This window comes from Hermetia illucens, chromosome 6 (assembly GCF_905115235.1).
Source record: "Hermetia illucens chromosome 6, iHerIll2.2.curated.20191125, whole genome shotgun sequence".
Taxonomy (NCBI): Eukaryota; Metazoa; Arthropoda; class Insecta; order Diptera; family Stratiomyidae; genus Hermetia; species Hermetia illucens.
In genome coordinates, this window is record NC_051854.1 from 100,946,286 (window position 1) to 100,962,801 (window position 16,516).

The following is a 16,516-nucleotide window of genomic DNA, read 5'->3' on the forward strand; positions in this document are numbered from 1 at the left end:
AAAATCGATAACCTCAAGCCCGCTTTCACCCTGGTCATTAAAGGTTACCTCTGGGTAAAACTCCAGAGGTACACACAAATAATAATAATCGTTGGCACAACAATCCATATTGGATCAGGGCCTTGAGGTATGTTAGAGCACTTCACAACGATACACTACAGGATGACAGTACCCTGTAGGAGGCAATGTAGTCAGCATTGCGCTCGTACACACAAACCCAACTAGAAAAGGTCTGACAAAAAAGCTGACCGAAAATTACTGAACAATCCGCCTTACGACCCCTTTAGTCACCGAATTATAGATAGCTCTCAATAGTTAGTTTTACTGCTAGTTGATTGATATCTGGACATTCTATATCTTTGCATTTGTCTTCACCACTGGCGATGAAGGATTCATTGAAAAGTTGGAGAAAAAACAGGAAGCATTCGGTAAGGATTTTATCGCCACTTCGTCTCCTTGTCCCTTTGGGTCCAATTTCATGGAGAGCACTTCTTCTCTACGATAGAGTAAATTCACCCCCTTCCTTTACGAAGATCCTGGTCCTTGATCAGACGTCCTTTCTAAGAGTGACTGATAGGCTCCCCGATTAATAACACCACTCTGGCATGTGAACTAAGCCGCCATAGCACTAACAGGTTAACTGCAGACCTCCTCCACTTACAAAAAGTAACTTGGTTTCATTGTTACTTGACTCCTTTCGTATATCCAAGTGCAATAACGAGCACTAACTGCCAGCTAGCCATTCAATTAGCCATTACTTTTCCTTTGAAATCTTGGAAGAGATTTCTTCCACATTGGTTGATCGATGCATGTCCGACGGTTTGCCAGTATTGATTTATTAGCACCATTATTACTATGCTCCTGGGAAGATCTGAAGCCCAGCCCAGTCACCTCACTTTTACTGCCCATCTTCTTGGAAAGCTGGCACCTTCCTAACAGTCAACACAATATCATAATTCACGGGAGTGTTTTACGATTATCGTGTAATAACAATCAGCATTAAGCGGTTTGCATGCATTCAATTATCTCTACTGGAACATTACAAACAGTTACGCAAAGATTTACGACCCATTCAGTTGACCATTTTATTGGTCGTTAGTCCGATAAAGAGAAAGAGTAATAACAAATGCTACGTATCTGTCGAATTGCAGTCAACCACTGTGCAGATTTTCCATTTGTGATTTTTCGGCCCCAGCAAAGACATGAGTTGAAATTTTCACCATAAAATTATTGATGGAAATCACGCGTAAACTACTAACGAGTCTGCTGATTGGAGGTGGATTTTCTCAGCCCGGAGTCACTTATTGCATTAGATTGTCTTAGGGTGGTGGAAGGAGATTGTTTTTGCAGGAAGTGCTTTCTTATGTCCCAGTTAGAGACCTCAAAGTTCACGGCATCGCATCGGAACAAACCATATGAAAAGCAGAAGGAATGTTGTTTCCACTGATATAATTCTGTCCATTTATTCTTTCGTGATGATAGAAAGATCTTCATCCATGGTTGTGCAGGACATCCCCACGCCGCAATCGACTCTCCGAATGCCGACATTGAGTCCTCAGTTAGCTATTCGTTCTAATTGCTGCTGACTGTATCCACTGTCATAAAACTAGATTTGTTACGTAGGAAGTTAGCAGATGCTGCTGCAAAAATGCTGGAAAACAAACACATCCTACTCCAAGTTGCATAGATACTCTCGCTAATGTCCCTGTCCGGTGATGCATCAAACAACAAAATATCTTAACTACATGCTCAGTGGGCAGAAACGAAATCTACATTGGTGGTCTTTAGACGAGTAAAAGTAGATGATTGACGTTTTTACTGTCCTTTTATGATTTGTATCTTAGCAATGAAGGTTATGGTATTAGGTCGTGAGAATCTACTGAAAATCTAGAAACACCAGGATATCTCCATTTATTATAAACATAAAAGTCCAATTAAAATGAATGGTCCTAATATTAGTTGTTCTTCCTAATTTTATTAATGTCTCTATTGGAACTCCTTGACAGACACCCCATTTTCCCTCACTACATGGGCCTGCTTGTAGTGTATATGCATTGTTTATGTCACTCTATTTACTGTAAGGTGATACCCAGATTGCATTATAGCGTGCAGTAAATTCGACTTAAAAAGAGAAAAAATAGGATTTCCACCAAACTTTCCAGTATGGCGCTCTATGTTATTATACAACCTACCTTAATGCAAGGTGTTCAGCTTGATCATATTTTTCTGATTGAAAAGTTTCTGATACCTAGCCCTTGAACTAAGTATGCTCAGTAAGCACTGTTCAAACCCTCCCACTCCCATTCTATGGAAGAAGCATCGAAACTTGTCGCCTTCAGACGATGTAATAAAATATTCTTCGCCTAGATGCGCATGGTCGTCATAGGCCCATATGTGGGGCAGAGCGCTTCACCACACCTACGAGCCTCTCCTGTCGGTTCCTAGCAATTTGCTTCGACTCATCCACCGTTTTTCCAAGAAGTTTTCATTCATCCTCCACTGTTGTAAGCCGCATAGTTCTTGCGCGGCCAACTCGACGTTCACTCTAAGATAGCGAGTTCCATTTCGTGGCATAACCTACAATGGAGAAGTCACCCTTTTTCAATATAACCTATCCACTGCCACTTCTGCCTTCTTATCATCAATATTGGGGGCAGGTACATAATCCTACATTATTATCGCGGGAGATTCCCACTCATGATCCACCGCGTGGGGATTCACCTCACTTATCCGAACTATAAAACGGGGAAAGTTGTAACTGTGCTAATCATGATATTGTGTGATGTGTGATGATAAGTTTAATGAAGCTCCTGCCAGTCAAAGGAAAATCAATGTTGAATTGGTCAAACTAGTTCTCTGAGAAGCCGATATTAAGGCCAAAGGGTAAATCGAATTTCTCAGTAAACTTGGGCACGGGAATTAACTCAGTGCTGGTCTTTGGAATCGATCAGTCAATATTCTGTCTGATTTTCAACACCCCCCAGTGAATAGTAAGTGTCAATCTGGCATCAGATTCACACTTACTTCTGGCAACACTATCAGAGTACAATAATACAATATCGCAATAGCGTGAATAGTGCCCTAGTCTAGCCTATACCGCTGAGATTTGTGCTGAATTTGGTGCAGGCTAACATCCAGGAAACCTCGATACCGTCGTTGAAGAGCATTTGTATATTTTAAAATCCAATCATCGACTGTTGACAAAAGTAAAAAATCATGCCGAAGGATAATTCCGTCTCCCTTTCTGAAGCATAAGAAAATTCGAAATGAATTGCTTGCCAGACCACAAATTTCTATCCCTTCTTATCGTTTTTTAAGGCAAGCAGGAAACATTTTACTTGCGTCAGCTTCCAAGCTTAACAGTCAATTCTATTAGCCCGGAAGAGGTTTATTCCACCAACATCCTGGGACTCCTGGGTGTTATCCGGCCGTTCAGTCCATAACGACTCTTTCTTCCCCCTTTCAAAATCGGGTTCAGAACCATCTTTGCGGAAGTTGAAATGAAATCTTCTTTTTCTCCAGCCTTTGCCCCGTTCACAAGCGGGGTCGACTCGTTGCGATCGGTTTCGCCATTTAGCTCTATCAAATGCAATCTCGAGGCTTTTAAATCCATATCCAGCGTATTAAGCCACCGTTTTTTCGGCCGGCCTTTTGGTCCTTTACAATCGACTTCGATGTTCAGACCAATCTTGGCAAGAGAGTTTTCGTTAGCGCGAATTACGTGTCCATACCATCGAAGAGGCATTTGTCGTAGTTTTTCCACGATCGGAGCAACCCCCTATCGATCGGTGCACCCCCATTCGGATGTGATCAAAGCGTTTCACGCTACTAGTCCAACGCAACATCTTCGTCTCCATTACCGCAAGACGCGCAGGGCGGACGACATTGCTGTAAATTTTAGATTTGAGACGTTCGTTGATTCGTCGATCACAAAGAACACCAGTCGTGGAACACCACTTCATCAAGGTTGCGTTAATGCGGGAAGTAATTTCATAGCTCAGTATACCAGGTATCAGTATACCCCCGGTAAGGTGTCGTGACATATTGCCACTTCAGATGAATCTCCATGCAAACTCGGGTCTGATCGTCCTAATTAGGCCTTTGGAACATTCGCCCATGCATCGCGTCCGGCAAACCAATGTGATATAGCGTCTCCTGGTGCCACCACTATGGAGGTTCTCCTCGGCCAGCGACCGCTTTCTTTGCTGCGTTTTATCTCCGAAAAACTTTTGGTACAGGGGTTTCTTTTCACGAACCTGCATTTCAATGTCGTCATTCCAAAGACAAGTATATCGGTTGATGTATAGCTTTCCTGGCTCGGTGACTCCGAGGATTGGAGAGGCCGCTTTGTTGATCGTGACTTTCATTTGGTTCCACGATTCTTCCATATTCGTAATGGTTGGTAATCGCTTAAGTGAGATCATTTCTTCTTTCTTCTCGTGAAATTGCCACCATTTAATGCATGTTTTATCGGTGGTTTAATTCGCAGAACGGCAATCAACGGTGGATGCTGATGGTCTAATAGGGAACGGCTTTACAATCAGTGACGTTAGTGAAATGTCGGCGTCTTATGAGAATGTAGTCGATTCGCGTTTTACTGTTCCCACTATAAAATTTAGGAAGATGAGACAATCATTTGATGAACCATGTATTCATAAGTACAAGGTCATGGGTGTCCACAAAATCGATTATAGGCTCGCTATCCTCATTACGCGCTCCAAACCCCTTTCCCGATGGTACCTATTACCGTCTGCCTTTTCACCCACACCTCTTGCGAGTTCCTCGATCTTTCCAGTTAGGGTGCCAATATTTAGCTTGCATACACTTATTTGTTTTGTTCGGACTAACTTACTTACGTTCTAACGCCGTCCATGCGTCAGGAACACTTGCCCATTTCTCGACAGGACCGGAGCCCGTCCTGCCGCGTCGACTGAGGTGAACGCCCTAGCATTTTTCCGAGGCTTGTTACTCTATCCCATCATCTTGTTTCTAACGAGCTCGGGAGCTATCACCAAGAGAGATTAGGTAAGATTTTGCATAGTGGAATAGCTCCAACTACACTTTGCTTATCCCTTTCCCTGATCTTCTTTTTCTTCAGCCTTTGTCTCGTTTACAAGCGGGGTCGGCTCGTCGTGATCGGCTTCGCCATTTAGCTCTATCGAATGCCTGATCTGGGTGCAATCTCGAGGCTTTCAAATCGCCATCCAGCGTATCAAGCCACCGTTGCTTAGGTCTGCCTTTTGGTCGTTTACCATCGACTTCGATGTTCAGACCAATCTTGGCAAGTGAATTCTCGTTTGCACGAACTGCGTGACCATACCATCGAAGACGCCTCTCTCGCAACTTTTCCACGATCGGTGCAACCCCATAACGATCACGGATATCTTCATTTCGGATGTGATCTAAACGTGTGACGCCACTAGTCCAACGTAGCATCTTTGTCTCCATTACCGCAAGACGCCGTTCATTGTCTTTTATGGTCGGCCAACACTCAGAACCATAGAGAGCGACTGGACGGACGACATTGCGGTAAATTTTAGATTTGAGACGTTCGTTGATACGTCGATCACAAAGGACACCAGTTGTGGAACGCCACTTCATCCAGGTTGCGTTAATGCGTGAAGCAATTTCATAACGCAGTTCTCCATTGGCTGAAAGCGTTGACCCGAGGTATTTAAATCGCTCAGTTCTGGGCAGATCACTGCCGCTGACAGTGATTGTGCCTGTTCCCTTTCACTGATCTCAGCATTTTATTTTTATTTTATTGAGGATGCTGAGACGTACAAACTGCCTTCATCCAGATCGAGCAGGCGGCGCGAGATCTTGGGCTGCACATCAATGAAGGCAAGACAAAATATATGGTGGCAACGTCAGCACCGAAGACGAACCAACCAACAACATCAAATCGCACTGGTCAAACAGGAAGAATAAGGATAGGAGAATACAACTTTGAGACCGTTGACAATTTCTCCTATCTAGGGTCGAAAATCACAACCGATAACAGCTACGATGATGAAATCCGCGCACGGTTGTTGTCAGCCCACAGAGCCTATTTCAGCTTACAAAGACTGTTCCGCTCGAAACGTCTCATCATAGGGTCAAAGCTCTTACTGTACAAGACTATGATCTTGCCAGTCCTCATGTACTCCTCGGAAACTTAGGTTCTTAGCCAGAAAATTTGCGAACTCTTGGCCACGTTCGAGAGAAGAATCCTTCGAAGAATTTTTGGCCCCCTACATAAGGATGGACGATTCCGTAGCCTACACAATGACGAAATCTATGACTGTCCGGTTGTGGATAAAATCCGGCTCACTAGGTTAGGATGATCCCACCCGAAAAGTCTATAAGGGCAATATCTATGGTAGAAAAAGAAGACGAGGCGGACCCTGCCTAAGATGGAGCGACGGCGTAGGTCAGGACGCCAGACAGCTTTTAGGGATATCGAATTGGTGGACCTCGGCGTAAAACCGGGATGTCTGGAGTTCCTTATTAAGGCAGGCCTAGACCGGATACCGGTTGTTGCGCCGTTGATGATGATGATGATGAGGATAGCACAAAGTATATTGCATCAAACCTTCCTCCTTCACCTGGGCTTGGGACCAGTACACTATGTTAATAGCATGGCGAAGTTGAAGTTGAAATGAAATGATAAATAAAATATCAATATAAAAGGAAGGGTGTGGGTGCCCTATGCGCCCTATATGCTCCCTAAAATAGTACATATAATTCAATGGTGAATCTGCAAAAAATGCTCACCATTCGAGTTTTACAAATATCCAGAAAATCATCTGCTGGACCATATAATGATGGTCATCGCATACGAATATTTCCAATGCATGAGATCAAGTTGCAAACGAGCTGCTAATGCATGAACTATGCATATCACCCAGGAAATTATTGATATTCCGCTCCCATTTACATTAATTTACATTAGTAATGGATCACATCTAGCTGGTGAAATCAAAAGTGACTAAAACCTCCTCTGACATTCTACTCCCAACTGGAAGCAGCGGAAATTTTTCCACATCAGTGAATACTTGTCACCAGACCGTTTCGCAGCCTTGTCAGTTTGATGGCTCAAACAAAGTCCCCACAGAAATGGATGAAATCACAAAAGAACACCCAATAAAGCAAGTACGACACACATGCCATGCTAGCCAACAGTAACACCTAGCACTTTGTATACGTTGTAATATGTGATGTCCAGTTTGTAATGATCACAGAAACGCCATGAGAAAATCATCCGTTTCTTGTTGTACCTTTGTATCTTTGTATCTTTGTATCTTTGGACCTTAACAGTTTTCTATTCAACTTGAAATTAACATGATTCAACAGCAACACTGCATAAGATGTCAAAGACGATTGACTTTGATTCAATGTCCATCGTGTGCAGACTCAACAACTTATCAAGTTGACATCTCAGTGCGGAATTAATGTTAATTTTCTAACCGCCGGGAATTTTCATTATTCCGCTATGTGGGGAAAATAAATAGGATTTAGAAATTGAAACATTTTCATTCAACTGTCACTTTGATAAAATGTCGATATTTTCATAGAATTGTGTATGGATAGGATCTGGTAAATGGAAGACAGTTAAGGATACGCAGGTGGTGAAACAAATATTATCTTAGGGGATGTTTTATCAATGAATATTGGGCAAAACTTCAAACGCTTGTATCTCCGTTAATATTGAGAATTTCGAGAAAACGAGCAAAATTCGTGATCACTGGTGTTCGGGGAGAGTTTGAGCTGAAAAAATGACATATTAGTTGGGGGGTCTGTCAGAGAAATTGCTGAAATTTGGAGGAATCTTGAGAAAAACTTTAAACGGATGTATCTCCGTTAAAGGTTCAGGAGACAAAAACTTGCATAAATTTCGTCCATTCGCAGTACCTTCCAGTAACACATCAGGTTATTCCATCGTAGTATATGCAACCATGATTCAACGTTTTTTTCTTCATTTGGATCTCAATAAAAGTCAATAAGAGCCAAATCTAACACCCAACGATCATAAAAATTTGATAGCGACACCGGAAATATTTACGTGACACAATCTTTAAAAATTCATAAATTATACAATATTATAGATTTGAAATTATTAACTTCAGTAAATTACCCAACAGATAAATTGCATCCGCTTGCATCTAACAATCTTTTCTCCAAAATGTCAACCTATAAATTCTCTCCGTCAGACATGAAATCTGATAAAATTCGATTGAACTCAAGACTGCCTTGATATAGTCACAGCAACGATCAATTAATGCATCTTGCACGTGCTGATCTTGCTAAAATACCAGTCAACTTTATACGCATTTCCAATCTAAAGATACTTCGATATTTCAGTGAAATATTAATAGAAATTTAATCATTGAATCATAGCACGTGTGACTGTTATATAATAAGAATTGAATCTGATGCTAACGATATCGGGAAATTCATGATCCTTGGTCTGATGTTTGTTGATTCATGGATTCCTTCTGTGCGTGTTATTGTATTCGCGCAATTTTTGAGATAGTATCAACTGAATTTCAAATGATTTACGATTGAGGACGATGTGATTTATGTGCGATGTGAAAAGGGAATAATGATTGCACTACGAAAGGTTATGGGTTCTGATGCAGTTAGACAGTAGAGAAATTTCACGAATTTGCGAAATCGTGATGACGTTGTAATAAGCCTGGAATTTGGCGCTTGTGGCAATTCTCTCTGTTGTAATCTGATGGAGTACAAACTTCTGGAAATCCAAAAAGCACCCCTCAGAGTTAACGCAATCTAGGGTGATAAATTGAGATAACTTATAACACTGTAGTCCTGGTCACATATACTAGCCAGTTGTGGTACTATTGCCACTTTTCCCGTTCGAGGTCATATGAAATGACAAATTTTAACACACTCCTATCCAGCATTGCAACAAAGATAGGCCTGAAATCCTACATTCTACAGGAGCAGGATATGCACCCACTATCAGACTACCCAAATTAAGATAGATTAAATACCCACTCCATAGCGCAAAACTGAACCATATCTTCCTTGAAAGTCTATTGACGTGAGACGAGTTAAAGGAAAATTAAAACTGACCGTCTGTCTCTCTGTCTCTCTGCCGGTCTGTCACATACATTTTTCTCATAAACGGCTATAACCAACGCCCAGTAAAATTGTATTTTCGGCCTCCACGATATGAATTGTTGAAAGCTTAAAAACTGACAGGCCAGTAGCTTACTCTAAACTACAATTTTATTTTATTATGTATACTACTGAAAATTTTCAGTAGCTTTGTACTGATGAAGAGAGTAAGTTGCTCCCGAAATATATATACATAATAAAATAAAATTGTAGTTTGGAGTAAGCTACTGGCCTATCAATTTTAGACTTAACTACAAATAGAAGACAGTATCTAACCTCTGAGCTTAGAAACGTTTTAAAAGATGAGCACGCGATTGAATGCATAGATCTTAAAAAAAATCGGAACAGATGAGGAGGGAAAGTATAGCACGTACTACTCGTACCTTCCCTACCTCAGCAAAGGCTCGAATTTCAACGGAATTACAACACTCGGAAATATACCAGTCCAACCCAATGTAGAAACTGCCAATTATATGGGCACGGTTCATACCATTGCCATCTACCAGCGAAGTGCCCCATTTCACTTCGTTGTCTGCATCTAAAGCTTGTAACGATCCGACCTTCAGCGATTGACCGCCACGAGCGTTGCCATCGGCTTGTAGCAAGCATGTAAACACATTCACTCTATTATGGTGAAATGTAAAAAAAGTTCAGTGCAACACGTCGTAGTAGTCGGAGCGACTATCCCAAATATAATAAATACACAGTTATTTAGTTATTATTTTGTATTTGTCTTTGGGCATATTTCGCAGCGGAGTTCCCCCAGCAAAGTAACGTAGTAGTAATATACAAACGTCAAAATATCGACAGATGATACCGCCAGGGAGACGCAACGTTAGCACTGCGTTATACATTGTGTTCCACAATAAAGGGCCGAGGGCTAATCCTTATGGTACACCACAGGTTTTTCGGTATTCTTTAGGACCCTCATCTGAGTCGCAACAAAGCCGCCTTTCTATTAGAAACTCAAGAATAATACGAATAAGGCACGTCGCGGCACCAAGCCTGGCAATTTCCTCAATAATTTGTTTCCATCTCGCCGAATTAAAGACTTTTTACATCGCAAAATATTTATTTCCTTGAATAACTGATTTCGCAAGATTTCTCAATAAATTGACAGCGTCGATCGTTGATTTTGCTTTCTGGAATCCAAACTGCCTAGTTGCTTATTTGGCCTCGGGACGAATATCAATGGTGCTATCCCTATTGCCAATTTGATAGCTATGTTCGGTATGCTCCTGGCTTAGATGAGCCTTGTTGACTTTGATGTTCTCGGCCGCTTCCAATTCTTCGTCGCTTATCTCTGGTACTTCATCGGTGTTGATTTCAACGCTCGTAAGGTCGTCGTTAATATTCTGGGGGAATAGGACGTTTATTATGTCGTTCAACGACTTGGGACATGTAATCGGTGGGCAACGCTTTCCTTTGATTGATGCCATAATTGTCTTGTATGCACCATCTCAAAGGTCAGAATCAGCTTTCCTGCAGAGCTGCTTAAAATGCATGGTTTTACTCTTTGCGTTGGCAGTTTGGAGTTTTTTTCTGGTAACCTTGTATAGTTGCTGTAGCCCCTCATATTCTGGCCTGTTTCTGCGTTGTGGGCATCGCCTTCTCGCATTTAAGCACTCTTTGAGATACTCGTTGATTCCATCATTCCATCAGAAATTAGGCCTTCGCTTCAAAGTTTCCGTTCGCCGCGGCATGGAAGCGTCACACACAGAATCAACATCTCCGAAAATGTTTCTTCATCGAGCGTTTTAGAAGTCCATCTTATGTCTGGGGTTCTGGGTTGCTTTGGTCTCATAGTCGGCCCCATTTGAAAAACAATCGCTTCATTTTAAGTACTTGCTAACATGCCATTGGATATCCTTAACTAGGGTATCACTGTGAAATATTATGTCTATTATAGAACCTATTTTCCCTCTATGGAATGTGTTTGATCTTGCGGTGTTTACCAAAAGGATATTCAAGCTCGAGAAAACTTCAAGAACTATGCGCCCTCTTGTGTTTGCTTCGCGACTATGCCATTCTTCAGCCCAGACATGGAAATCATCCGCTATAATTTCCGGATGATGCGATTCTGCATCTCAGACTAATCTTTCGATCTGCGATTTGTACTCATCCTTTGTAAGGCTTAGCGCAGCGTAGTAGCTATAGGTATACATTCGCGTTAGCTTAGCTCGAGTAAATCTATTTTCCGCATTCCCATTTGTTTCCTCTATAGAACGATTTCCACAGACCCAAATTGCAGATTTTCCACTCTTCTCGCTTGTCCATACGCCGAATTACAGGTCCTTATATTGTTCACAAACAATCGCACGTCGACTTGATCGTCATATATGCTGTGCCTAAGCAAATCCTGTGCTACTTGGCAATGGTTAAGGTTAAGTTGCATGAACTTCTTTTCCTCATTACATATAGTGCATTCTTAAATACTGGACACTTGACGCACCCTGTGACATAAGCACAGTCATTACTATTCGAGCTTCCTCAGAGGAGACAGTTGGGCTTCCCTTCGCAATCTTTGGCAAAATGTCCTACCCCTCCGCACCTTCGACATAGACCAGATCTGTCTTGCAGGATGTTACAGTTTTTTGCTATATGTCCGAACTCTAGACATTTGAAACATTTCTTCGCGGAGTCGACAGACAACCCAACCGATTCGTACTTTATCTACGGAGATCGCTTTTCACGCTGCTTCGGTCGGTAAGTTTATCTTCGCAATTTGAGTATCTCCATAAGCTTTTCTCATCCTTATAATATTTGCCTCGCTGACACACTGTCCCGTAACTCAGTCTTGGTGGTGATCTCGTTCTGATTAACACTGGAATTGTTTCCTACAAAGATACTACTCCAGCCGCTTCAAGTCATATCTAAAGTAAATTGCTCCTTCCTCAAACACACAATGTACCTCATCGTGAGCCTAATACGAAACCCTATGAGACGTTTAAAAGGATAGTAGGTCGAACATTCATGACCTTCATCATCAATGGGCCACAAGTCAACAAATGTGGAAATCCCAAGAGTAAGTGACCAAAATCAATACATTTCTCCGCCCCTAAAATCTGTTAGCAGTTTTCCAGGATCAGAAATTGGGCAAAATTTACAATCGTATTGCCTCCCACTGGCCAAGTGACTACTAAAATAGTGAAAGAGCCTCCGATTTCAAAATCAGTCCATAGTCTCTTGGAACCAGAGGTTCAGAGTCAAACAGAATTTTTGCTAGAAGTATATCGCAATTTACCAAAATTCTCCTTATTATCATTCTCCAAATTCATTAATTCATCATAAATTTCACCAAAAATTATTTCTCTTATTTTCAGTTCTGGGGCACCGATAAGGATCACAATCGTTTAGAAACTGCCATTTTTGAAGATCTCGACCGGTATTGTTGGCAACAATCACAAACTCCAACACAACAACAGCAGCCATCTTCGACGAATTCATCGAGTGCCGGTAGTTCTATTAGTCAACCTTCATCAATTGTAGGCGGTATTGGTAATACTGACGGACAAATTTATACATTAACAGTATTAAATGGCAATGAGCCATGGCTTAAACGTGATCCTGATGCACAACTTGCACCGACCTTAGACTTGGACAGTTTACTAGGGAGCTTTCCCGGCTATGTTAAATCTGAATTTGTCTATGAGGATAGTGGTTTTAGCACAGATAATACTAAAGAGGATATTAGTCATCAACAGCAACATCCACAACAACAGCCACAATCCGCACAAAACGTTGTTACCACAAACAGTACAAATTTGGTACAATATCAGAATAACAATAATGACTGGCATATAGCGGATAATAATGCAACGGAACAGGTGAGAAGATGTTAAAATTCGTATCTTGAAGATTAACTTCCTTTTGAATACTGCCAAGGGCTCCCTCTAATCCGAGAAGGCCCTTTCCTTTCCTTCCTGTTGTTCCCTTCAATCCTTCTAGATCAAAAACATGTTGCTCCATAATCTTATTTTTTGAACTGCTTCAATTTTTTCTGTCCATCTTTGTTGAAATACAACTCTCGATAGACCAACATAATGCTTGGATTTTAGAGAGCTACAAAGGTTCGAAAAACATTTCACGGTATCCTCTGTTCCTTTTGGCTAGTAATCCGAAAAAACTCAGAAGCGGCTGCTGTCGCCAAAAAGCCTGTGCCATTTGACCGCATTTTCAGAAATTTTATCACTCAAATAACATTTCACATATTTTACTTCCCCCCCCCCCCCCCGTCCTTCCCTTTGTTTTGGTACATCCCTAAATTAAAACAATAATATTTGATGTTCAAAAATTTATTAAAATAATTTCCAATCTGTTTTGCAGAACTCGGCTGAATCACTACTTCGAAGTGCACTTCAAGGAAAAGGTTACCCAAAAGGACTTCACCTTCAAAACGGTATTGCCATCATCCCCTCTCCAAGCTCAATTAAAGACGAAGAGTTGAGGCGGGCGCTGTTTTCACCTGATCAGGTAAAATGTCGATTTTTGAAATTCAAACCATACCTAAGATCTACAATAATAAAATTGATTGTTTTTTTCAGGATTCTCTCCATTTTGCGGATTCAACCCTTTCGGCCCCAATATTCGATGATACTCAAGGCATAGTCAGCTCGCCAACTGGTAGCCATCCTCAACCACCTACACCACAAACTCCCCATACGCCAACTAGCAGTAACTGTACGAATAGCAGCAACCCTTCACAAAGTACAACAGCCGGCATTGTTGTCGATGATATGTTCCTATCCCTCGAGACAGCTTTCAGTGATGATTTCGAGAAAATTAAACGCATTGCAAACGAAGTACAACAATTCTGTTCAACCAGTGACTATCCAGAAGTCATAATGGAAATTACAACCGCACTGCCATCAGCACAATCTGCGTTACAATCACTTCATCAGTCAGCTGGATCACAAACGCAACACCAACAACCAACAGCACCGCCCCCACCTCAGCCAATGCAGCCTGAGGTTACAACAAGTACCACCCCGACATCTACTTCGACACTAACCAAATCCACTGCCAAGAAGTATAAGCGCTCAATGAGTAACCCAAATAACAATAACAATAACAGCCTCCCGAATAGCAACAGCAACCACAACAGCCCAACCCAATGCAATGGTCAACGTAAGGAACGCTCGCTCCACTACTGCTCGATATGCTCCAAAGGATTCAAGGACAAATACTCTGTAAATGTTCACATACGGACCCACACTGGTGAGAAACCCTTTGCCTGTTCCCTTTGCGGAAAAAGTTTCCGGCAAAAGGCCCATTTGGCCAAACACTATCAGACGCATTTAGCGCAGAAAAGCAACGGGAACGTAGTTAAGGGAGGAAAGCAATCTCAATCATCAGCACAACGCCATTCTCAGCAATCATCAACTACAGTACAAGGCATACAACGGCCTATCAGCTCGAGTAATACCAGTGGTAGCTTACCCCCAGCTAATGGTTTGCTTGCCAATAGATAGGTAACAGCCAAAAGCAGACAAACTACCACCATGGTCTAAGGCTCAATATTTTGGGAAAACTTCTTGTTAAAGTTAACGCCTCTCGTCAGAAAATTCGTTTTGAATCATCGCCCCATTACAAGGAGTGTGGTTCGACTTGAGCTGGAATGATTGTTACCAGTAACTACTGAATATGTACTGAGCGATACATCGTTGATGGGGAAGTAGTTTTGACATAGCGCAAAAGAGCAGACGAAGCTTTCTTCAGAAAAATTCAGTATATCCCGTCATACCATCTTCACCTTACAAACACGAAATTACCCATTTCTTGGTAATAACCATGCCTATCAACCGTATCTGATCATGTTAACTTCAGAAAGCAACGAAGGCTCAAAAACAACTCCACACATGTCAATCCCCCAACACAGTACTTTCAAACGATCCACTGTTTCTCTTACTCTTCAAACTGAAAAGCTGTAAATTTTATTGTAGATAAATCAATAAATCGTTTTCACAGTCTCCTATTTGATAATAATTTTAAGCATTTATTTCGAATTTTTTTATTTATTTTTGACTTAGCTACAAAGCTATTTACGCTATGAAGCTGAATCAAAACGCTCTCGAATTTTAGACACTAGTTCAGTGCCTTCGTTTTCGTCACATTTCTCATAAGTCAAGTTCCTAAAAACATCGACACCAAGATTATGCCTAAACTACCAAATTATATCAAGAAAAGATGTCCTTTTTTTTTTAAAAAAAAACTGCAGCACTCGGCAATATCGCCAGGTCCGAAAAATTTCATTGCCTCCTGTGTATGTCCATACATACTTTGAAACTAATCATTATCATGTAAATTTCCATAATACAAATAGATAATATGAGACCAACTGACCACTTTCTATCTCCGAATTATCTATGACTTTTTGAATCTGGTTTTGAAAATATTATTTTGATATTTAAATTAATAAAAACTTGTTTTTCCTACTCGTTTTTTCAGGAACCACTTGTTCTCTTTATCAGTGCTAACAATTTAGGATGAAGTGAACAAGTGGTTCCCGAAATATAGGTATTTGCAAAATAAAAATCAAGACTAGCGAATAAGAAAAATAAGTTTTCATTATTTTAAATAATTTAATCTCGGCAATTACAATCAAATATTATTTTAATCATTATTCAAAAAAAGCTAATATATTGAAAGTTTTATATAAACTTTTAACGAGCCTTAATAAATTATTTGTTTTCTTGTTCACTGAAGACTTTCTCACGTTTACCTTCCCCTGTATCTACCCTTCATAGAACAAATTGAGAATAGTTTTCATTTCAAATCTGAATTTCTCGATTCCCAATGATTAAAAATGATAAAAATAAATTACATCATCAATCCTCGCATTTAAACACATCTCACACCACAGAGTATTAGACTAAAACAATACTTCTCACTGACTGCAGTGGCCCTAAGCCTCTTTTGGAAATATGCAAGTGAACCCTCTTTAAAATTTCAAAAATGTGTTACCGATTTATAAAATAATTTTTCTATAACTGCCAACGCGCAGTTCCGATTAACGCCTTTAAACAATCATTAAATTGCACAATTTGCAAAATATCGACAAAAAAAAAAACTAAACGATACAAAATAAATTTTAGGTAGAAATTATAACTAAAAAAAGTGTAAACAAATATGAATTGTGAAAATAACGACATTATCCTGACATATTTTGTGATACGAAATCAAATAAAAATACAAAATGGATGAAAATCTATTAAAAATGTAAAACCATAAAACAATGGAAGTGTTTTAAAGATTACAAATCATTAAAACACAATAACCTATGAAAATAATGATTTAATGTTAAAAATTATTTAAAATATTTTAATTTTATTTATTTACCATGTTACTCATTTCTTATAGAGTTCGTAGACAATAAGAAATGCACATTGTTAAA

General features: G+C 40.4%; 1 protein-coding gene across 1 annotated transcript in view; it reads left to right on the top strand.

The window, feature by feature from the left end:
- LOC119660232 (zinc finger protein MSN4) overlaps window positions 1–15,574 on the top strand; it is a 660,817-nt gene extending 645,243 nt beyond the window's left edge. The window contains exons 7-10 of the mRNA XM_038068678.1: window positions 12,447–12,950; window positions 13,450–13,596; window positions 13,668–14,152; window positions 14,210–15,574. Of these exons, the coding sequence (XP_037924606.1) occupies window positions 12,447–12,950; window positions 13,450–13,596; window positions 13,668–14,152; window positions 14,210–14,594 (1,521 nt within the window). The 3' untranslated portion in view covers window positions 14,595–15,574. The remainder of the gene's footprint in view (window positions 1–12,446; window positions 12,951–13,449; window positions 13,597–13,667; window positions 14,153–14,209) is intronic.
- The last annotated feature ends 942 nt before the right edge of the window (window positions 15,575–16,516 follow it).